The 24,176-nt window shown below is 40.3% G+C and overlaps 1 protein-coding gene across 3 annotated transcripts in view; it reads right to left on the bottom strand.

Moving 5' to 3' along the window:
• The window catches only part of cacna1ha (calcium channel, voltage-dependent, T type, alpha 1H subunit a), a 135,712-nt gene that overhangs the window by 30,685 nt on the left and 80,851 nt on the right, over nucleotides 1–24,176 (bottom strand). For all 3 annotated transcript variants that reach the window (XM_084926412.1, XM_084926410.1, XM_084926411.1), the window contains exons 8-21: nucleotides 22,568–22,660; nucleotides 21,509–21,747; nucleotides 19,729–20,261; nucleotides 16,867–17,033; nucleotides 16,424–16,618; nucleotides 10,470–10,621; nucleotides 8,840–9,025; nucleotides 8,593–8,710; nucleotides 6,033–6,188; nucleotides 5,508–5,595; nucleotides 5,098–5,372; nucleotides 3,644–4,015; nucleotides 1,812–1,915; nucleotides 851–974 (exon numbers count right to left, since the gene is read on the bottom strand). In XM_084926412.1, coding sequence (XP_084782538.1) covers nucleotides 851–974; nucleotides 1,812–1,915; nucleotides 3,644–4,015; nucleotides 5,098–5,372; nucleotides 5,508–5,595; nucleotides 6,033–6,188; nucleotides 8,593–8,710; nucleotides 8,840–9,025; nucleotides 10,470–10,621; nucleotides 16,424–16,618; nucleotides 16,867–17,033; nucleotides 19,729–20,261; nucleotides 21,509–21,747; nucleotides 22,568–22,660 — 2,802 coding nt within the window. The remainder of the gene's footprint in view (nucleotides 1–850; nucleotides 975–1,811; nucleotides 1,916–3,643; nucleotides 4,016–5,097; nucleotides 5,373–5,507; nucleotides 5,596–6,032; nucleotides 6,189–8,592; nucleotides 8,711–8,839; nucleotides 9,026–10,469; nucleotides 10,622–16,423; nucleotides 16,619–16,866; nucleotides 17,034–19,728; nucleotides 20,262–21,508; nucleotides 21,748–22,567; nucleotides 22,661–24,176) is intronic.

Genomic DNA, 24,176 nt, shown 5'->3' with positions numbered 1-24,176 from the left:
GATGACTCTAGACTACTTTGGTATATAGAGTTCATCTTTGACTCAATGGCTTCAAGGTGGCCAGATCTCGTGGCAGCAAAAGAAGCACAAGTCACCACCCCCAACACCGTGCTTGACAGTCGCTATGGAGTGTTTGTGCTGATATGCTCTGTTTGGTTTTCACCAAATGTGGCACTGTGCATAATGGCCATACAGCTCCACTTTGGTCTTATCTGTCCAAGAGACATTGTTCCAGGATTCTTGTGGTTTGTTCAGATGGCGCTTTGCAAACCTAAACCATGCTGCCATGTTCTTTTTAGAGAAAAGAGCCTTTCTCCAGGCAACCCTTCCAAACAAGACATACTTCTTTGGCTTTTTTCTAACTCTACCTTCATTAACTTTAACATTTGAAACGTTAACTGAGGCTTGCAGAGTCTAAGACATTGTTAATGTAATGTGTTAACTGTTAATGGACAACCTCATATCTGAGGTTGTATTTGCCTAATTTTAAGACCTGTTAAGGACCACATTATTTACAGATATCTAAAACCTTAGAATTTAAAAAGCATGCACTTTCTTTTTTACTATGTGAATGTAGTGAAAGACCCCAGGACCCAGACTAAAGCACAAGCTGAGTGTATGTGAAGCCCATGCAAGAAACCAAAGGTTGATTTACTACAGGTAACAATGGCAGGGATAAAAAGCATCAAAGCATCACATATAACAGAGGAAATTTTGCCTGTTTCTCTTACTTAATTAAGGATCATTTATAAGAGATAGAAACTAAATAAAATAGTTCTGGTGTGTGTTGGCTGTGTGTGTGTGTGTGTGTGTGTGTGTGTGTGTGTGTGTGTGTGTGTGTGTGTCTTACCGTGCTGTCATTTTTTATATCAGGTCTTTCCAGAGCAATGGTGATGCAGTTGAGAAAGATGAAAACTAGAACTATGTGGTCAAACAGTCTGTGAGAGATCACTTTCTGGCACCACATACGGAACCTAAACCCCCCCCAAAAAAACAGTAAATTAAAAAAAAACACAGACAAACATACACGCAACTCTGATAAAACAATAAAATATCCATCATTTATTAAAACTAATAATCAAATAAATAATAGTGAGAATTCAGTAAAAAATACAAGAGACAGAAATAGTTAAATAAAAAAAAGAAGAACCAGAGAGGAATAGGCCAGTGAGTAAGCAGAAAAAAAATAAATAAATAAATAATAATGGATTGCATTTATATAGCGCTTTTCAGGGCCCTCAAAGCGCTTTACAATTCCACTATTCATTCACTCTCACATTCACACACTGGTGGAGGCAAGCTACAGCTACCACCCTGGGGCAGACTGACAGAAGCGAGGCTGCCATATCGCGCCATCGGCCCCTCTGGCCAACACCAGTAGGCGGCAGGTGAAGTGTCTTGCCCAAGGACACAACGACCGAGACTGTCCGAGTCGGGGCTCGAACCAGCAACCTTCTGGTTACAAGACGAACTGCCAACTCTTTGAGCCACGATCGCCCCACCGCCCAAATGGATGGCAGAGGGCGACAACGTAACGAACTGAATTCTTCGTATGGATCCGTGTGTGTGTGCGAAAGTCATGCTGGTGGGACATAAATCTGCCAGTGCAATCACACTTTGGTGACACAAGCTAATGCTGAAAATGTAAATCATTGTGCCTTAGTATAAATAGTTTGGGGTTAGGATTAGTGTAAGTGTAGTAACTGTGATCCTACAGGATTAGGGTAAATCTCCAAGATATGAATGCAAGTCGATGCAGGATGAAAATACTACTGTGTGTGTGTGTGTGTGTGTGTGTGTGTGTGTCTTACGGATTCTCTGGAGAAAACAGGTACAGCGTCCAGTCTTCATGCTCTTTGCACCATCGGGGCTTCATGTTATGGAACTCCTTCCTGGTCCAGTAGCAAAAAGAAGCCTGCAGGAAACAATGGTTGCACATCAACGTCATTAACACTAACAACAAAACTACTTTCTCTGTCAATATCTCCGAACCAACTATAGGTGTCACCTTTGCATTTGGTGAAATGTTTATTACTGTTGTTACCGTCATGTCTGCTACAGTCAAAGCTAAGTGCGTCAAATCTCACCCAGTGAAAAACTCCAAATGGTTTGTCTTGCAAATCTAAAGGTTCAGTATTCTGGCAGATATACTTTTTCACATTTTTACACATATTAATATACACATCAAAGCTAATGCAACTGATAAATATTTAATCAATGCTGAGATTGTTGTAGATTAGAAGCAAGGCTACTAAAAGGACGATGCGCTCTTCTCCAAAAATAGACAGCTGCTCCACAAACTATGCATGCAATCTGTAGAATCCGAGCAATAAAAATTTTATTACTTTTTGTTCTGCGTGCACTCCTTAAACCCCGACTGAAGATCAGCTAGAACATTAACTCATGCAAAAAAAATCCTTGAAGGTGGAGAAACTGCGTAAGCCCAAGAGCTTTTTATATAACTGAATGCTGCTAAATGTCATTGCCAAAACTATATATTATGTTTATCAGTGGAAGTAAAACTGTATTATGACGAATCTAATGTGCACGACCCGTCAACAATTACACTGCAAATCCTATTAGAGAGAAGCAATGCACGGCTTTAAGCCGAGTTTCCACGGTGTTGCTGATGTTAGCCGTTCTGCACTTAAATCCATGGGGGCATAGTAAACACGTGTTTCATTGCATAAGTAAAGGGAGATAATTGGGACCATAACAGGCGGACCTCCAACTTAGCTAGGCCACAAGCTCAATAGAAAGTGTTTTGAAACTCATTAAAGTTTGTAATAAAACAAACAGAAGAAAGCTTAGGTGCGCAGCTTCTGCACTTCAGGATTGTAATTAAAAACAACCCAAAGTTAGGCCTCTCAGAAACTGCTTATTTGGCAGGCTGCCCATTATGTGAGCACGTGTGCGTCTGGGCGTATCCTGCGTGTGTGCGCCTGTGACAAGAACCGACCGCTCAGCTCTCCTTGGAGTCGAAGCCCATAATCTGAGATAGACACTCACAGAGAAGAACGTGCATGTGCACACCTCAGCTGGCACAACGTGTGCACACACGCAGTGTATACCCTTCCAAGTGTGCATTGAAACACACACCCATGCATCAATACACTGTCTGTATTAAGCCTCACTTATCCACTTCGCCGGGGGAGAGGGCTTTTGTTTCTGCGGATTTCATGGCATTATGAACTCAATTTGGAGCCAATAAACCCATGAACACTGTCGCGTAAGAGGTCATCCAAAACCACCGAGGAGGGGGAAGTGGAAGGGGGCCTCTCCAGGTTTTTCACGCACAAATATATAAGTGTGCTGATTGCATGTACTCAAGTTGTTTTGTACCCACTGAGAAAACAATTAGTGCCTAAACTAATCAATTGAGGCATGACAATTAGTGTCCCTCCAGGCTTTGCAGTGTGAACACAAAATGCACACTCTAATTTATATACAAAAGTAAGCGAAAGCAAAGGGCAGAAGGGGAGAACTGCAAGAGGAGAGAAGAAAATGAAATAAAATGTGTAAACAGAGTCACAGAGAGCACAGATTAGGAATTTGCATAACATTTCAAAATCCATCCACGAGCATCTGTATTTAATTGTAAAAACGAGCCGCAGAGTAAACGAAACAACCAAACACCACTTACATCATCGTCCAAATCGTCCTCTGGGGAGGAGTCTTCTTTGGGGTCGGAGTTCACGTTCGGGTTGTAGGTCACAGTCCTCCCATTGCAGTCACCATAGTCTGCTACCACAGAAGGGCAGAGAGTAGACGCCTGCAGCAGTTCCAAGGACCCCGGCTTTAGTCTGTTGTTTCCCCCTGCCTCCACTTTGCCATCCCTGGCATCCTCATCCTCTCCACCTTCCCCAGACAACAAGCTCTCCCGCTCTCCGCTGGGGTCTCGCCTTTTGAGGCTCGGTGCCCTTCCCAGGCTGTTCCAGCTGGAGCGTCGACTTCCCCATGAGCTTCCAGAGCCACGGGGAGGAAGAGGAGAACGCCGCCCGGGACTAGAGAGGCTCTGATGAGACAGAAAATAGGGGCGAGCGTAATGTGTGGTTGTGAAAATGAATGTCGGTTACAGCAGCTTTTAAAAGGCTAACAGTTAAAACTTTTCATCATCTGCTGAGAGTAGCATCATTTTAAATTTGACAACGTTTCATATGTTCTCATACTTTTTCCCACTCTTCCACAGTAAAATTTCTGATGAGTCTCTCAAACAAAGGGCTTTTATTAGCTTAATTTTCATTATGGTTCTCAACCGTTGAGACAGTAATTATCATATTGAATACTGCTTTTCCCACAATCTCTCTCAATGTTGTTAAATTAGCAAGCTGCGAACTACATTTCATAGACATAACATTGAGACTTGACCAAATGCTTTAGTTACAAACACTTTTTTGTTCCCCCTCATGTAACACAAGACTATGATTGGCTCTCTGTGTCCAAATTATTTTCCAGTTTTGGAATACTCGCTCTCCTTGTGTCACACTGACCTCCTAATTACGTGACTTGCAGCTGTAAATGTGGTTAAGTGAGCATGCCCCCTTCAGAGACTTGGCAGCTTATCCGCTACCTTCCCAAACCACCTCTCCCTTCTGCATATGTGTATACGCCAGTGAAAATGATATAATAATGTTAAATCAATTCAGCTAAGTCAAGCATCCCTAAAGCCTGACTGAATCTTAGCTATTCTCTCACTCAGATTAGAATTCACAGAACTGGTGTTGCTAAATGTCACAAATATGACAAAAGTGGATCTGATTGGTTTCTGTGAAATGAAGCATTTGAAGCTTGTGATTAGTTCTAGTGTTACCTCACTGGGCTCACTGGCTCTTTAGGCCATATTTGGTACTCCATTTGAAACCACTGGGTATGCACATATGAAGCTGGTCTCATATCTTCTACCCTTTTTAAAAAAATTGTTGATGTGAGTTTTTTTATTTTGAATCAGCAATAAGGAAAATGGATTTTCAAATAAAAGAACAAGCCTCATAACATCTACTGAATCTTCAGTGAGTCCACCAGGAATAATAAACTCACGATTAACTGAAGATATTGTACTATACATGGTATTTACATGAAGACTTTCATATAACTTACCAGAGAAGGCGGATCGTATGGCTCCACTGATGTTGAGCTTCCCCGTCGGGACTCTGGGTGACCGACCCCTGCCTCAGGAAAACCCAGTCCTACCTCACTATATTGAGGTGCTCCATCTATGTACATGAGCTCATCCCCGAGGATGGACTCAGGTCCAAGAGAGCTCTTAGGTGTAGGCATGGGTGTGGCTGCTGTGCGCATGATTATGGGAGGAGCCATAGAGCCACGAGGGTCAATGTGACCATTACCTGTCATCATCAGTGAGAGCTTTAGCTCTGTGGAGGAGAGTTATACACAGTACTATATTATAATGCTTCATATTGCTTTATTTCTCCTGCTGCTTTCACTACAGTTTTTACTGATCAATCAGCTGTAAAAGCAGAAAAGGAATATCATGAAAACACCATTACCTGTGTCTCTGAACTGTTCTATCTTCTCGTCCTCATCAAAGTTGTCCGATTTCTTGTCATCATCTGACTCTGACCGATTAGCGTCACCCTGTAACACATGCATACATGACAACAATGATATTTCTGTATTGGCTTCCCATTTTGTTTTGACTTTAACATCACAGGGAAAATTTTTTTCAATCAACACCCAGACCATGAGCAAATTAAATTGCTCCAAAGATACACTGGGCACACATGGTTGAATGATAAAGGACTGATAGTGACTGGGAAATTCCCCTTCCTCCTTATGTTCTTCAAAGGCTTTACTATGCTAAACTACAGGAAATTTGCAGGGAATAAAAAGGATTTTTGTCTTTTATGAACATTGTGTGCACAAATATGAGTGCCTTATTACCAGCTTTGAAAATGTAAAACAAGCCTACAAGTAGCATACTGGAAAATGGTGACCGCTCATAAACCAGGACAATCCAAAAATACTGAACCCTTTATTGTATGTAAAAACCAACGAGTCCGAGTCCTTCTCACCTCAGCCTGGAAGCCTTCAACCAAGATGGCCACTAGTAAATTGAAGAGCACATAGTTGCCAAATGTCATAAGAGCAACGAAGTAGAGAGCCGCCCATGGAGAGGTAGAAGCCATGCCGTTATACAACACCACATTCCAGTCCTCCTGGGTAAGAATCTATGAAATGAATGGCACACACAGCGATTTACACACACATTAACAAGAAAGGAGAAGCAGAAATTCAGGACAGGGGAGATGTGAGGTTTAGAGATATTAAACTAAAAGTGGGGATAAGAAGTTCAAGCCTTAGATATTGGCAGAAATTAACATGAAGACATGAAATGCTCGGCTGCTTTTACTGGCGAAATACTTCATTTTCATATACTGTTTGTCTATAGGTTAACATGGGAAGTTTGTGAGTCTACATGTGTGTTTGCATGTCTGCAAGCTCCAACTCTGCCCTCCTACTTCACTGTGCTTGTATGTATGTGTGTGTGTATACATAAATATGTACACATAAAACATAAAAGTTATAAATTGATTGGCAGTTCAAAGCTTCAGCTCCCTCCACAGATTTTTTTTTATAGGACTGGGGTCTGGAGACTGGCTGGACCACTTCATGACCCTAATGCACTTCTTCTTTAGCCACTTGTTTCTTGCCTTGGTGGTGCTGTATGCTTTAGGACATTGTAATACTGGGGGAAGGAGGTTTCCATCCAAAATTTACAGTACACAGACCCATCCATTGGCTTAATGGAGTGAAGTCATCCTGCATCCTTAGCAGAAAAACAGCCACAAAGCATAATGTTCCCACCTCTGTGCTTAACTGTAGGGATTTGACCACAGCACTTTCTCCCAAGCTTTCTCTGAATCATTTGTTTTACTAGCCGCCTTAAGACGGGCCTGTACATGTGTCTTCTTGAGGAGGGGATCCTTGTGGGCGCTGCAAGACTTCAATCCACTACTGTAGTGTGTTACCAAAGGTGCTCTTGGTGACTGTGGTCCCAACTGCTTTCAGATCATTTGGGATGTCTACCACCTTTCTCATGATCATGAGGACGATTGATGGTCATTTTATAATTCCGCCACTTCTGAATAATGGCACCAACGGTTGTCACCTTCTCATCACCTTTTTGCTAATGGTCTTGTAGCTCATTCCAGCCTTGTGCTGGTCTGCAGTCTTATTCCTGATGTCCTCTAACAACAGTGTGGCTGTGCCTCTGGTGGTGATGAGGTTGTAATGGAAGAAACTGATTCTGTGGACAGGTGTGCTTTATAGTCATGATGAGCTGAGATCAGTAGTATCTGTAATTGACTGACTGTAATCTGTGGGTTGGTTTTGGAATCAGATGCATATTTCACTAAATGACGGGAAAATTTATTTATAACTTTTACGTAATTTATTTTCTGGATTTTTGGAGCTTCTTCGTTTCTTTCTGAGTAAACTTACAAAGGGATCAAATAATTATTTCCCCCACTGTATGTGCCATGCATACATTTGTGTGTACTGTAGCTACTCCAGAAAACTACTGCAAGCGTATGACAGTCAGTTCAGGGCAAAATGCTTCTTCAGCACTAAAGTGAGACAGTGCTCTGCATTATGTGTTCTGGTCTTATGCTGAGGCATCCAGTATAGAAAAGAGGACAATCCATGTGCGATTGAACAACCTCCACAGGGAGGGAGAGCAAAAAATAGAAGTGATAGTGAAAGAGAGATTCTGGGGGAAGAAGTTTCCACAGCATTGGACCAAGAGAAGACGCTTGGCAGAAATATGCAATATATACACACACACACGCGCGAACACAATCTAGACTGACTTTGACATTTGATTTAGACATTTAGAATAGCCAAATAACACTCACAGCCAACAAGTCGGTAAAAACTCCATCATGCATACTATCTAGTGCATTTCTGGTAAATATATTATAAAAAAACCAAATATGATGCTCTATCATTTTACAGAATCAACCCTGTTTCAAATAAAAACACACACAAACACACACACACACAATAAACTCAATAACACAATAAGCTCCACTTCTTTTCAGTAAAAAGGCCGATTAGCAACATTCAAGGGAGACTGATAAATAACAATTATTTGTCTTATGCTAGATTAAGTAGTAAAAGAAAGAGTCTAATCAAATCTAATGTAATCTCTAAATTTTAATATTGATATGCTCGCCTCTGTTGTGGTTAGTGTGCCAGACTCCATGCCACCAATAACACGTGAGGACATGTGCAGTAATTTTTATTTATTTCAGTTCTTTGTAAGATGGAGGCTTCAGTTCACCACCTTATCTGTAATTTCATCAGAATCCTCCCTAAGCAATTTATATAGGCCATGTGGTTATTCCTATATATCTGTCTCTTTCTGTTTTTCCCTGAAGCAGAGGTGGCGCTGACAGGTTATTATAATGGATGCCTACAGTGTATGTATATTATAGCTGTAGATACAGGTAAGCTCGTATTTTGTTATCGTCATGCACAGTTTGGACAATGTGACATAAAAATAGGAAAGCAAAAGCCAACTTATAGATAATTCAAACTTATAGTGTTGCACAGTGTAAGTCAGAAACTAACCTGGAACACAGTGACAATGGCCCAGAGCAGACTGTCAAAGTTCTTTCGGTCAGGGATGGTGTCTCCATTCTCTGTGCGAAAACTAAATTTACACCCAAAAAGATGCATGCCCAGTATACTGCAGAGAAAAATGAAATGCAGACATATTCATTTGGATGTTTGCATTAATACTCATCAATATTTCATCACTAGAAAGTAGCCTGAAGAGAGACAGGTGGGAAAAATGTTAAATCTGTTTAGCCCCTACCTAAAAGTGAAGATGAAAAGCATGAGAAGCATGCAGAAGGTGGCCACATTGTCCATTGTCTTCATCAGCACTACGAGTTGTCTCCTCAGAGCGGGTAGAAAGCGAACCAGCTTCAGAACTCGTAGCAGACGAAACGTTCGCAGGACTGACAGCCCACCGTCTGCTTGGCCAATTATCTCCCACACACTGAGAACAACCCACAACAAAGTATTAAAATACTGGACAACTTCAGTCATGCATGCATCGATGGTATCTGCAGTCTACGTCAATTTGTTTGTGAAAAAACACATAAACAAAGCAAAACAAGAGGACAAACCTCCACCAAGGCAGCTCACTTTCCAGGCAGTACTAAAGGTGGATCGATCCAAATATCGATAGTATCGATACCAATGGTGGTACTGATATCAGGTCGATATTAACAACATAGGATCAATAGTTTATTTCTATTCCCCAAATTGATGATTCATCTCATAAATCATGACACACTGCTCTCACCTACATAAGCTGCCTTTATAAGTTCAAAATATCGGTAACAGTATAGGTATTGGCACTACTGACCCTGTATTTACTTTGTATTGGATCAATACCAAAATTTGCAATACCGCACAGCATGAGTGTTTACTTTTAACCAAATATATTATCTTTTTATATATTTATTGTATTTTATTTGTTCTTTTTAAAGTTACTTTAAAAATCATATATTTTTTCAAAAATATATATATATTTACACTTATTCAGGAACATTACTCAGGTATTTAAACGGTTATAACCTGTTACTGTAATGTACATAACAAACTCATAATAAAATAATGTGACATTTAGAATCTCCATATATAGTTAATAATATATAGTTACATCATTAACTATAAATAGAGCTATAAGACTTTATTATTTATTATTATTATTATTATTATTATTTATTATCACTTTGACATTCAAATCAATCTATTGACCTTGAAGGAGAGGTCAAAGGTGAAATGTGACATATTTTATTTCATTTTATTCTAATATGTTATTTTCTATATGTTAAACTAAATACCTTAATCTATAAGAATTATGTCAATTTTCGACCACTAAATCATTATGTTTACTTTGAAGTTGTAAGCCAAATTTTAATCGACTGTTAATATGACTCCACTCTACAACCCTACAAAGTTTTATTGAAATTCATCTAAAAGTTGCAGGCACAATGATGACACACATGCACACACTACCAAAAACACGACATCCTTGGCAGAGGTAATTACATGTGTGTTTTAAAGTGGCTCACCAGTAGTAACAGGATTACCTGTAGTGATTATAAAGCTAATTCTATTTCAAAAGCAAAAGTAACAGTAACAGAACATCACAGTTTGAAAGGCCCAAAGCTAAATGAGAGCCACACTGCAAACCTCAACTGACAGAGTAAGGAGTCTGCTGAGGCAGCAAGTGACGTGTGTTCCCTTATGACTGTGACAATCTTACCAACAGAAGAGATGCCACAGCACTGAACCTGACAACTGAAACCTCAAGTTGGTGAGAAATTAGGCACACGCTATACCTCCAACTGTTACTTGTCTGCTACTGATTGTTTTGGTCTCTCTGCACTTTCTTCACTGCGTGGAGACAAAACAGCACGGATAAATACTACCTGATGATAACAATGATGCTGTCAAAGATGTTGTATGGGTTCCTGATGTATCCAAACAAGCCGAAAGCCAGCAGCATGAAACCCATCTCCAGGACAAACATACTGGTGAAAACGATGTTGCTGATCTCTAACACATCAGTCAGTTCCTCGGGCTGGATGGAGCAAAAGAAAGAGAATGCAAAAGAAAAGAAGAGGGGGGAGGAGGGCATGGGAGATAAAGCAGGAAGGAAAACAAAAGAATGAAGAAGCAAGATAGTTAGTAACTCCACTGTATTACCTCCAAGCCTTTCTCCAAGTCTTTGTGCCATGAGCTGAGACATTATCAGTCAACATCAGAGCTGCAGCCAGGCCCTATCAATCAAATGGGGCCAACACCAATCTATAACTGCTAATCTACTTCACTTACCACATTACACTCAGTGATCCAGCAAAGATTTAACCGAGGCCCTCTTGTAAAACGTCAAGTCTTGTATTAAGAATTCTGCATTTTTGAGCTCCAGTAAATTTTCTAGTGCCACATCCTGAGTTCATACACTGCTTCTCATCAGGACAAACTAACTAAAGCATTGCAAGTCTGTTGTTTGTCTGCAAGTCTGCTGGAGAGCCATTGTTACATTATTACAAATCCATTGTAATAGCGCGTATGTGAATGTGGACTTTCAACATTGCACCTCAGTCTCACATCATTCTCCTGCACGAACATTAAATGCTCTTAAAAAATAGCCCTTCAACCACTAGCCTTTTTATTACATTTCATTTTACTTGCTCTTTTAAAGTATCAAGAGTCTTTGCTAACAAGCATTGTGCAGTCCCAAAATTCACACGTAATGAATATTTATGATCCCCACATGACTGAAACCATAAATTCTCTCTACTCTCCCTCACAGTTTGTGAAACTCTTTAGCTTGTGATAGATTTTAGTTCTCATGCCACAGAAGGAAGACTTATTAACACCACTTGTGACTCTCTACATGTGGGAGTCAACAAGCAGTAGACCCAAACCCCCAGGCCCATAACAGATAGACCATATTTATGAGTATCACTGACAACGCTAATATACATACACTATATTGCCAAAAGTATTCGCTCGTCTGCCTTCACATGCATAGGAACTTTAGTGACATCCCATTCTTAATCCACAGAGTTTAATATGATGTCAGCTCACACGTTGCAGCTTTATGAGCTTCAGCTCTTCTGGAAAGGCTGTGTGTTTACGAGAATTTTTGACAATTCTTCCAAAAGTGGATTTGTGAGATCAGACACTGATAAGGCCTGGCTTGCAGTCTCCTCTAATTCATCCTAAAAGCGTTCTATCAGGTTGAGATCAGGACTCTGTGCAGGCCAATCAACTTCCTCCACACCAAACTCACTCATCCATGTCCTCATGGACCTTGGTTTCTGCACTGCTGTTCACAAAAAGTTGGGAGCATGAAATTGTCCAAAATGTTCTTGGTATGCTGAAGAATTTAGAGTTTCTTTCACTGGATCTAAGGGGCTGAGCCCAACTACTGGCAAACAACCCCACACAACTTTACACTTGGCACAACGCAGTCAGACATGTACCGTTACCCTGGCAACTGTCAAACCCAGACTCGTCTGTCAGATTGCCAGATGGAGAAGTGTGGTTCATCAATTAAGGAGCACATCTCCACTGCTCTAGAGTCCACTGGCGGCGTGCTTCCAACGCTTTGCATTGTGTTTGGTGATGTAAGGCTTGGATGCAGCTGCTCGGCCATGTAAACCCATCCCATAAAGCTCTTGACACACTGTTCTTGAGCTCATCTGAATGCCACATGAAGTTTAGCGGTATGTAGCAAGTGATTGGTACACCTGAATTTGTTAATGTGGATGGGTGAGTGAATACTTTTGGCAACATAGTGTACTTCTTTGCTGACCTTAACAACTGCCGAAAAATGTATGTATGGTACATCTCTGTCAATATCATGCGTACCCACTGATAGTACTTGTGTTATACAGTGCTAGATTGACAGTAGTTTAAATGCTTGCTGCTAAAGCTGTTATAATTGTAAGCCCATTATCAATATGAATTGCGTTTAGTAATGTGGAGTAAGAACAGGGTTGTGTAACAAATTTACAAATTATACAGCATTTTTGCTGATGAGCTTGTGAGTTAACTCGGACATTCAGGGAGCTTAAAAACTAGAGATGGACCGATCCGATATTACGTATCGGTATCGGTCCGATACTGACGTAAATTACTGGATCGGATATCGGAGAAAAATAAAAAAATTTAATCCGATCCATTAAATATCAAAAAAGCACCTAGCAAAACTTGCGACATGGCGTAACTCGGCCCATAACTGTAGCACATGCAGCAGTACGGTCACGTGATAGAGCAGCTGTGTGTATTTGTAGCCTCGCTAGCAATCCGGCATTTCATCTCCGAGGAAGTGATCCCAGAGAGAAGTAAAGCAAGTGTGTAAGTTCATCTCTGAATGTTTGTAAAGCATTCCCGCGTTAAGCTTAACAACCGATATATGGAGCGGCTGCCTCTTCTCTCTCCCTCTCCTGCTGCTACTTCAATAGCGAAACTGATCAATGATCAGCTGATCGGCTTTTCTGTCGCAAGTCCGTCTCTCTTGTTTGTTTATTGCTCACTTCGCGCCAGAAAGAGGAAACCAGCGGCTGAACAACAGCAGCACGTTTAAGCTTGATAAGCTGTTGTTAGAATTTATTTAATATTACTTTCTACAACAGGATCCTTTTCTACGTAGCTGACGGCTGGTAACTGTGCAGGGGCGGATCTAGCAAAGTTTAGCCAGGGGGGCCGATAGGGCATGAACAGGGAAAAGGGGGGCACAAAGACATACTTTTCTTTCTTATTCTCATTTAAAATGTCTAGCTTTTAATAAATAATTATCCGAATCTTACACCCAAAGTTTTAATCTGATGTAAAATGTATAGAAGTCCATTACTGTATATAGTAACTATTAAGTCTAATATACCCTAGTAAGCTATACTACTTTTTCCATTGGGAAGGTACCATCTGTGCAGTCTGCAATTTTGTTGAAGAAAGATGTTGAATCTATTTAATTATTCTTGAAAAATAACTGATTTCTGTGTATTTTTTTTTCACACTGCATCAAATTATAGTTGATTATGTCAATTGAGCATCATGAGGTGGAGGGTGGGGGGGTTGTTCCCTATTTTTTTTTTTTGCTGGGAGTTTTAGAACCCTATTAGTTAGGTTGCTTAATATTTCTGCTAAGTACTCTTTAAAATACCAGAATAGGGAGGATGGTGCAGGTTTAAGTTTATTAGATTGATCAGTATTGTTGAACTATGAAATATTTTGGGTGCAGTGCATTTTTTGCATACAGGTATAACAGAATAGCTTTAGTGTTTTTTTTTTTTTAACTTGAATATGAACTTATACAAAAAGCAGCAAGATATTAAAAAAAAACTGTTTTATTGATTAAAAAACACACTATATCGGATTCATATCGGTATCGGCAGATATCCAAATTTATGATATCGGTATCGGTATCGGACATAAAAAAGTGGTATCGTGCCATCTCTATTAAAAACAACACCAGCATGGGGGGGGGGAGGCACAGTAGTAATGTCAAGGGACTCAAATATAACTGCTGGTGTCTTCTGTGGTGAGAGAAAGAATACAAGTTTTTTTTTTTTTTTTCCAAAGACAGAACATCACACAAAAAGCCAAAAATAAATTCAATAAAACTTCAAAAGAGCTGTCAGGAAGTGTTTGTCTTGGGCAAACATAGTACTAGACACATGTATTATTGTTTAACACTGGACTTAATGGCATTTTCAGTACCTCAGTGGCCCTCCGTCTTTACACTGGAGAAGTGAAAAAGAATTTTGCAGATGATTCTTATTCAGTCTGTGTACCACTTTACAGCATGTTGAAAAAGGACAGCGCACTATGTTTGACATGGTAGAATAAAATAAATCAAAACAACTTAAGGGTATAGAGCTGTGGGTGCTGCTACAGCTAACCTGGTTGAGTGGGATACCTGCACGCCCAAGGCTACACAACGGGGCCTGGGTTTGAGTTCACACAACAGCAAAAGCGACATATGCTACTCCTTTCACCTTCAAAGAAAAGCATTTTTAAGTTGTTGGGCAAATGAAAAACAAAACTGGACTGGAAAAGCTGAAAAAAGCACTCTTCTTCATATTAGTAACGACGGTGAAGGTGCCTTTGAGTCGTCAGCCTCATGCAACAATCGACTCTGCATTGCTGCGATCATTTGAAACCGAGAGGTTTAACAATTATAACAAGCTCTTAAGCGTATATCAATTTGTTTTAGGGTCCCAATCGAGCACTCTGGACTATTGCTTTAGATGCGGTTTTCTACTTCCACCCCTACATTTGACCAACGCGGTGATCAATCAAAATTAAATACTCTCAGTACCCACAAGGAGGCATTTTGAGTGTAGAATTTTTAACACAGCTCTGCATATGACCTTGCCCTTAGGAACAAGAGGACAAAAAGCAAAACAGAGACTTGCACACCTCACACCGCCTCTTTAAGCAAAGCAGTGTACAGAAAAAAACATTGATTATCGTAATACCAGCCCTGTAAAAATCTAAGCCTAATCATGTGGACTCAGTTACGCAGTGTACCTTAGCATCTATTATGTATTTAATTTTACAGGGAATGTTAATCAGGGACAGGATTAATACAACTGTAACATACATGAATGTTTAATGCACATAAAAAATCTTTCACATGTGAACCAAAGTAACCAGAAACCTGTTATTTCTTATGAGAATTAAGTAGGTGCTTTTAAAATTGCACAAATTGCATTTGTTGTTGTCAAACCACCTTTGATTAAGTAACAAGAGACACAGTTTTTATGTTGCAATCAAGGCCCGCTAATTTGTAATTTAATTTGTAATGAAATTTGTGAGGTTAAAGATCAGCTCAGCACCTCATCTGATGGGTGCCACGCTCCATGTGTGAAAACTATGCGCACGTCAGTTTACACCTCGATTTTACGTTCGGCCTATTTCTAAAATGAAATCTAAATGCAGCCAAAACAAGCATAGATCGCCTCCCTTGTTCTCTTTTCCTCTCTCTTTGTGTCTCTACACACATTCAAAGTCTGCACTGTGCCTCCCACATTTATACACCTCTCCGCGCGCACGCAGCTACACTCATAGTCTCAAAAAGTTGGCGAGGTGTAACATATGTGGGATGATGACTACCGAAGGGAGGAGGAACTCGTATTTAACACTTCGCTTCATGTGTATGTGTGTGCTTGAGTGTGTGTATGTGTGTGTCATTGCCCTAAAAAGGCCATGGTTCTTCTAGTCACTCCTTATGTTTATGCCACTAAGATAGAAACACACTCACATGTGCGCACACACACGCACACACATCCCCCTGGAGAGGGAGACATAGAGACACAGAGAGAGAGGAAAGAAGGGAATGATCTTTGTTCATGCACCAGAATCTCTTCTTTGAATTTGTAGCCATTTCCAGACCTGCTGGGAAGTGAAACAGTTCTTATGTGTAAATGTGAAATATCATTACATAAATGTGTCCGTGTGACACCGGAGAAGGGAAAGGGCAATGGTATTATTTAATGTAAAACTTTCCAGATGTTGGCCACAGAGGATAAAGTCGAAACTGTGAGTCTGGAGTGTGTGACAGTGCCTGGACGTGTAATTTATGTGTGAGAAGGAGGAAGCGAGTGGGTGCGACTCCTTCCACCCCCCTCCTTCCCTTTATTTCCTTCAGCCCCTCAGCCCTCTTCACTCTGCCTCCATCTCTAACTCTCGTTTCCTCTCATTCAGACCCAGACTGAACGAGCCATAAAAAGGCATTTGTTTAAACACACTTGCTACCCGTTTTCACTAAACTCCTGTCACCAGTAGTCCTCTTAGCTTTAAACCACTGATTTGTGTCATATTCCCAGAAAAGCGAAATCCGCCCGACACCCTATCCCCTGTGTCTTACCTGCTCGTGGTACTCTATTCCCATGCTGAGAGTATTCACAAGAATAGCGATCATGATCCCGCGGTTGAAGTATTTACTTTCCACAATCCTCTTTAGTTTTTCCCTGAGGTCCCTCCAGGCACGAACCACTCCATTTTCGTATTCAACAACCCCACGGCGTCTGCTCCGACCCCTCACTCCTCTCACATCGGCCCCCTGGATACAAGATTTTGGATACAATAAGTCAAAACAACAACAAGGACGTCTTATGCTTTTTAATTACTGTAGTTTTAGGCGCTATGCAAAATAATTCATAAATACAACACTGTGTTAGGTTTGAAGACTAAAGGATTGTATTTATTTATTTATATACCACCCTCATCATCATTATATGTCTAATCAACACTTGTGAATTAATCATTAAGGTTTAAAATCATCATTAGTCCACAACCATCCATTCTGACCTGAGGGAAGTCGTGTAGTCCATCTGCCTCTCCCTTGCCTCCCTCTAGGTCTCCCAGTTCCAGCTCCAAGGTCTCCAGGCTGCTGGCACACAAAGGGCAGCTAAGTAGCTCCAAGAGAAGAGGGCTGGGCACCATACCCGCCAGCTGGTAGAGCAGCCGCTGGCGACCTGAAAGGAAGAACGGGTGATGATGGTCAGACATTGCTGAAGGAGTTTCTATAACTGTCCTATGTGTTTATCTTTAATGAGCAAACATGTTTTGGTTTGGTAATTTTTTTTACAAATTATATTAAATTAATATCTACTTCCCAGTATATTGGTATTGATATTTATAACAGCTATTAATTGAACATTTTTAAAGTTAAAAAAAAGGCCACAAGAGAAACACCCTTCAAGCACGATATGAATGCTGCCATTGTACAGTCTGTCCACCAGAGGGCGCTCAGCTCCCCAGTTCACAACATGTTTTGAACACAGCAAACAAACAGCTAATCCAAGTTGAGTCTTATGGAGTGTAAGTGCGTAAATAAGAACAACACACATTTTTTAATGAAATCTTTTTATATTTGTGTGTCTGGAAGAAAAGAAAATATTGGCCAATATATCAGCTTTTTAATATCACCAAGTATCAGCATCAGTCCTATTTCGGTCCGACTCTAACATTATATATTCTATATCCTGCTGTAATACAAGTAAATCAATATAAATAAATCAAGTTTTTAAATGTAAATATAAAAATAAACTTTCTTAAACTTACATATTTGAAGCAGGGATCATCTGTAAGTAGGTATGGTGATTTTATTAGAAAATTTAAGAAATCAATATAAGTTAGGCTCTAATTTGCATCTTTACTACTAAAGCACATCATCTATTTCGACATTAGCTTTGATTTCCGTTTGATCCAAGTGTATTCTTTATCAAAACTATAAATAATAGAAAAGATAAAAGACCTGAAGTCCCTATTAGCAAAGTAGGACCAACTCTATGTAGTATAAAGCACCGGGAATCATTGGCAAGTCCTTTACTGCAAAGCACTTGCTGGTGCTCGTTAAGCTTACTGTTGTAAAAGTGGAACAGTTGGAGGGGAGTAAAAATTTGTGCTTCTACATGTTTATGTGGTCGACTTTTTTTATAAGGACAACATAAAGAGACAAAGAGACGGTGAAACCTTGTGGTATAATGACACAGCTCGAAGACATTAACATAAGTAAAATTTTGCATTTTGTGCTGAAGGGCCGTCCTTTTCAGCACGCGGCCAGCACACATTAAGTTTCCGCAGTGAGTACTGCAAGCTCGCCCACAGTTTGAGATCTCGGCTGCCTCGTCTCACCTTCTGTTCTCTGACTGGAGCCTTTTAAAATCAGTACAGAGGAACTGCAGAGCAAAGCACGGCTGAAAACTAACACAGGCAAAGCTTGACTTCTGAAAACGTCAGCTCTTCAAAAGCAGCTTTAACAGCACATAAAGTTGTTTACAACACTGTCTATACCCCGAGCTATTAAAAAAGGTTTGTGAGTGCTCTCATTGTATTTTATTGTCATTTATAATCTTAAACACTTCTCCAGTTCTTGACATACTCACAAATTATCTTCGCAAATCCCATCAGGGTACAAAACCCTTGTCCGGGGAAAATTTTGTTTAAACTGATCCCATCGTATAAGGTTATTCAATAAGGCTACAATTACAGTGAAATCAGAGGGCTACAGAGCTGAAAATATTCCCAAGAACATGGTCCTCCAAAAGTGAAGAGGAACCAAAAACATGATTCACACTCTAAAGCCATACCTTATAAGGTTTAGCAGATAGTGAGTTACCTAACAGTGCTGAAAGCAAACAGAACACATCCCCCTTCAAATGAGTAAATATGTGATCTTTACTACAGAGTACAATTTAGGGTGATGTTTTTTTAAGCGTTGCACTCACTCTCCAAAAGGATTTAGGCTGCTTAACATCAGTTTCTCGTGCTTACTGTTAGTCTCACCCTTTAATGACACAACAGAAATGTCTTTCATACCATTTCTGCGCAGCTCCTGTCTTTCTGCTCTCTGTTATTTTCTCGGTATCCCCGAATCCAGCCCTCCTTTATGCGTCCTCCCCAAGCTCTCTTCTCTTTCTTTTTATTGCTCTAATTTATTTTTCTCTTGCCGGCCTTCTTTCAGCTTCTCAATGCGGACCTTAAATCTTTCATACTTTATGAATACATTAATAAACTCCATATTTTCTTCCTTCCTCAGCCACTTGTTTTCAGAATACCATAACACACCTGCATTCCTGTTTACATTCTGTAACACTGCATACTTTTCCTCCTTTAACTGTTCCCCCACACACTGTGTTGATTCAGTCAGTCCTGCCCCTTTATCCACTTCTCTGCGCTGATGACTTTAACACTTGAGACATGGATTTCCTGTCAGGGCTCTAAGTGCTTCTTGAGACACATGCACACACACACCGCAGAAGCAGCCACGGGCTATTTCAGGTCAAGCTTGGGATGAGGACGCAGGGTAAAAGAAAGAGCACTGAATGAAAGTGAGTGTGATGACAAAACTATAATGGAGCCCGAGGGAATTCTAAAGCGTCGCAAAGAGAATGTGAAGGAGACTTAAAGGACGGTGGAAGACAAATAGCGAAAGAAAAGCTTTATTTTTTCACCTTTTGTCTTTGTTAGATATTTGGTTGTGGTTTAAACACTCTAAAAGTGGCAGCTTCCTTTAGCTGACTCACCTCTGATCTTTCTGACCAGAAAAACAATGGTGAGCAGTAAAGTGTGGTATTCCCATGGATGCAGATTCACCATCCATATTTTTCTGGATTCTACAATTTTGAGATCCACCCATGTGTCTGTGTGCAGTGATTGTTTTCTTACTGTGCTGTCCCATGAGCTGGTAAAGCTTGGTCAGTGTCTCGGCGTGCTCAGAAGCCGGGTGGTTCGGCGGATGCTCCAGACAAGAACCACACTGCTTTGAGTGAGGGGGTGGTGTCTTGCTGCTATAGCTGCACACAAAAGACGGCAGAATGGTGGGATAGTTCATCCCCCCGTTCAGTCGCCCGAGTAATGAGCCCACGCGCTGGGTGACAGTGGTCGAGTTATCGTTGTTTCCATTTGCACTTCCCCTCCGAACGGTAAGCGACTTCATCTCCAGTTCCTCCCCGACTTTGATGTGTCCTTCTCTGTCCACGTGCTCTGTGGTTGCCACGCTGACGGTGTGCTGCCCGCCATTGCTGAGACGACAGTGCTGATGCTGATGGTGTTGTAAAAGGTTATGGATTGGCCTCAACCACAATGCGTTACCTGGGCCTGACCCTCCGCAGCCCCTGCTGGAACCGTGGCCATGCCCATTACCGCCACCATTACTGCCTCCACCGCTGCCATTAGGATTCACCTTTTTACGACGTTTACTGTTCAGAAAAAAAGAGACATGAATAATAATTAAGGGTGGCTAGTAATAAATAGTAATATTTATTCAAGATAGATTTTTGTTTATTTGTGTTTGCATCAGAATGCATTTCTAATATATTTCTAGCAGGCACAATGTAATTCTGTGAGGTGCACGGTTGACAAATCCCGCAAAATGATTGCAAATTAACAACAAAACATAAAAGGGATGGAGAGAATTAATATATTGGGTCGTGGAAAAGTAACACTGGTTGTTTTAATTATTTATTTATTTATTTATTTATTGCCAGGGGAGAGTTGTTAAGTGAAGATCTTATCGTGTTTTTTGCTAATTTACTGATCTCAACTTCTGAAAGCAATTAACTAGATAACGAGAATTAAAAGTGTGTACTAATAGAGCCATATTAGGTGAGCCTGTCACATAGCCTGGCAAGTCGTTAGGGAACAATGAATTTCATGACCATTTGGCAAGTGGTTAGTGGCAGTGGGTGAGAAATCAAGTGCAAAAGCCTCAGTCACATGGGCCTAGAAGCCACTGAGTGACCAACTGGCCAACATAGGGTGGATAAAATAGGTACTCCCTAAACATTTGGCAAATGGTTGCTGGAGGTCACTGGGAGTTGTTATGTGGAACTGGTCTCAAGAGTTATATGGTGATCCACCAAAAGATTCCTTGTTACTGTTTTGATTGCAAGGAGATATCCACCATTGTGCAGTAGTAGTAGTGAAATGGATAAAAGTGTTACACAATTCAGAAATGGAGACTTTTCATGAAAGTGAAAGCTGGTTTGCAGTGCACTTTTACCACAGCTCAGATAGTAGGTATTGAGTGCTTACAGACAAGTCAGTCTTCCGTGCGAACTACGGGCGACCGCAGGAACCTCATTTTTCCATAGGTTGCCATGAGGTCTCAGACCAGTCTGGGGTGCTAATAGTGCAACTTAACCTAAAAAAGCACCATGTGATGGTTTCTCTTTTTTTTGCATTGTGTTGGATTAGAGATTCTTTTCATCTTACCAAAGTTACTTGGCATTTTTAAGGTTGATGTTGAGGGCTTTAGAACAAATTGTCCATTACATTTACCAATACATTTTTGAGCTATCATCTCCACCCTAAGTAACAAAGTCCAAGTTGCTGTTTTTTTTGCTAACATCACCACACAACACATTTATTGCTACGTCATTAGACATTCCCAGACATATTCTACAGAATTAAAAAAAAAAAAAAAAAAAAACAACCTGTAACGTACCTGTGCCAGCCAGAGTATATCCTCTGGAGCCTGCGTGTAAACTTGCGGTAAAGATGGCTAATGTAGCGTAGCATCTCTTCATAGCACGAGCCCGGCTCGCTGTAACTGGCAAGTGTGGAGTCGTTTGACATGTAACGAGCACGCTGCTCCCGCATCAGTGCATTCTCCCTTTGCTTTGTCTCGGAGAATTGGGTGGCAATGACCACGAGGCACAAGTTGATCATGAAGAAAGAGCCCACCTGTTTGAAAAGGGAAAGGTAAAGAAAGTGCAAAGAGCCTCCTAATGTGATAAAACCACAACAACACCGCCTAAAACGATAGTGTGTTTAACTGAGTCAAAGCCTACTCCATAAAGTGTTGATTTAGGGTCATAAAAGTATTTCACCTTTAATTCTGTATAAAGAATCAAGACAGTGTTTACTTTATAAATATTTGACTCACTGTTGACTTTATGCCTCCTTATGGTGTAAAAAATATAAGGAGCATTATTAGAGCTTATTCATTATTTGAGATGCTACCTGCTTGGTCAAACACTGTAAACACAAAACTGAAAAGGTTTTTAGTTACTTAGAAATAATTAAATTTAAATGATCCTCCAATGAGTTGGCTTTGTCCTTACTATAACTTTGAAATGTCAACTCAATAATGAAATGTATGCTAAATATGTCATTAGTATGTGGTACTAAAAGATGAATTGCAAATTAGATGAGCACTTTCTCCACCTGGTTATTAATTCCTCATTTCGTATTGAAAGTACTTAAGCACAGTCAGTCTGAAAACTAAATCCACTGTCTGTTTTTAGTTGACTAGGTCAATTAAAAATCCCAAACCAGGGAAAACTGTCTATAGACAGCTGTCTCCTCAACAAAAAGTCGATCAGGCTTAGAAAGCTGCAGGCGTTCACATTTATCTGAATTAGTCCTTTGCAAAAATGAAAAATAATGGTCCTTTAAAACAAGATATTTTGCACCCAATCACGTTTTGTCGTTGCTTCAAGGCTCTAGCAAAACAAGAGAATATAAAGAGAAGTTAAACAAAAAAACATAATGAGGTACTTACAATAATGAGCAGTATAAAATATATAAAATTATAGAAGGAGTGAGCATCCATGACATAGTACATGATGTCTACCCATCCTTCCAGTGTGATGACCTGGTGATAGAGGACAAAAAGACAGAGAGTGGGAGCCTTTTAGTTTCAATAAAAAGCAAACATTCCTTTATAGCTCTGCCCATTACTTTTTCTTCAAAAACGGCATAGACACCCACACATGTACACCAATACCCAGAGACACATACGTACTCCAGTATACAGCAATCAGAGTTCCAGTTATGTTTTTAATGGCTATTCCTCTGAAGAAAGTCTGCAGTGTCCCTAAAACATGTTATAAAGGATGTGTGTGTTTGTGTGTGAGTGCTAGTGCAAAAGAATCAAACAATTCTCTCATGTAGCCACTATGCTAATGAGCATTTGAGATTCTGAGACTTGAAAACGGTGGCTCAGTTCAGCCAAGCTGATAATACAATCACACCTCAACATTTACACCTCAGCGGAGCCTGAAACACCACTGCAAAAACTGACGGAGCATGCAGATTAGCAGGAATTTATGTACATTAGGCTCAGATGCCAGCACATACCTCTGTGTGAATGGAAAATTGTGAACAAACATACCAAAAACAGACACCACACATGCGTAAAATCCACCTACACACAAACAGGTAGACATGCACACACAAGCACCCAGAGGAGACTACTCTGCTCTCTAATGCAGAAGATCAACCAAGGAGTTCATATGTGTCAACAGTAAACGTATGCTAAACAAACCATACATAGGTACAAAACATATTTAGCCAAGAACGTCTATGCATGTCTTGTAAACTGTACATTTAACACCTGATTACCTCATTCACTTAACTAACCAAGAATTTAAATGTCAGCTCTAAAGGCACATATTTTGTAATCAGTTCCTGATTAATTCACCACAGGCTTCATAATTCATTATGGACGTGGACAAATCTAAATACAAATCTTGGGCTATGTTAAGCCATTTTGCGAAAGGCAACTGTAGTATATATGTGAAGGAGCGATATTATGACACCGTGTAGCTGAGAGAGAACACAGAAGTAAACAGATTATCCAGTGGCTTCCAGGCCAAGCTCCTCATCTACTGACTCATCTTTAAAATCCGACAGTACCCAGTGCTGTAATTCATCTAAATGGCTTGCACATGCAGCACACAGCACGCTCTCTGCTGTCACCTGTGAGTGGCTTCACCCTCGCTCTTATTCTTTTGTTTAACAGACCACTTTTGGGTCCCTCCATCCCAAATAACCCTCCTCAGAATCAGATGGTTTGTTTGTACAATATCTTTAGCGTACCTAATGAATCCATACAAAATTGAACTCCACTCCAATCTACTTGTTTAAAGGAGAAAGGAAACTGTTTTCAAGGATGCGAGTGTTCACATTTTGGACTGAGAAGACAGATGATTTAAGAGAAAAACAAAGGAGGCCTTCGACGTCCACTGTGAACCAGTAATAAGTACTCACTACTCATCACCTGGATATACATCTAAACCACCAGCAGGTGTAAAATATTCAAATCTGCATGTTAGTGTGGGGAAAAACGTGGATTTGTAGCCACACTCTGTGAGTTTATGAGACATGTA

This window comes from Perissodus microlepis, chromosome 4 (assembly GCF_051167445.1).
Source record: "Perissodus microlepis isolate ML-2025 ecotype Zambia chromosome 4, ASM5116744v1, whole genome shotgun sequence".
NCBI lineage: Eukaryota > Metazoa > Chordata > Actinopteri > Cichliformes > Cichlidae > Perissodus > Perissodus microlepis.
This window is presented reverse-complemented; position numbering and strand designations above follow the sequence as displayed.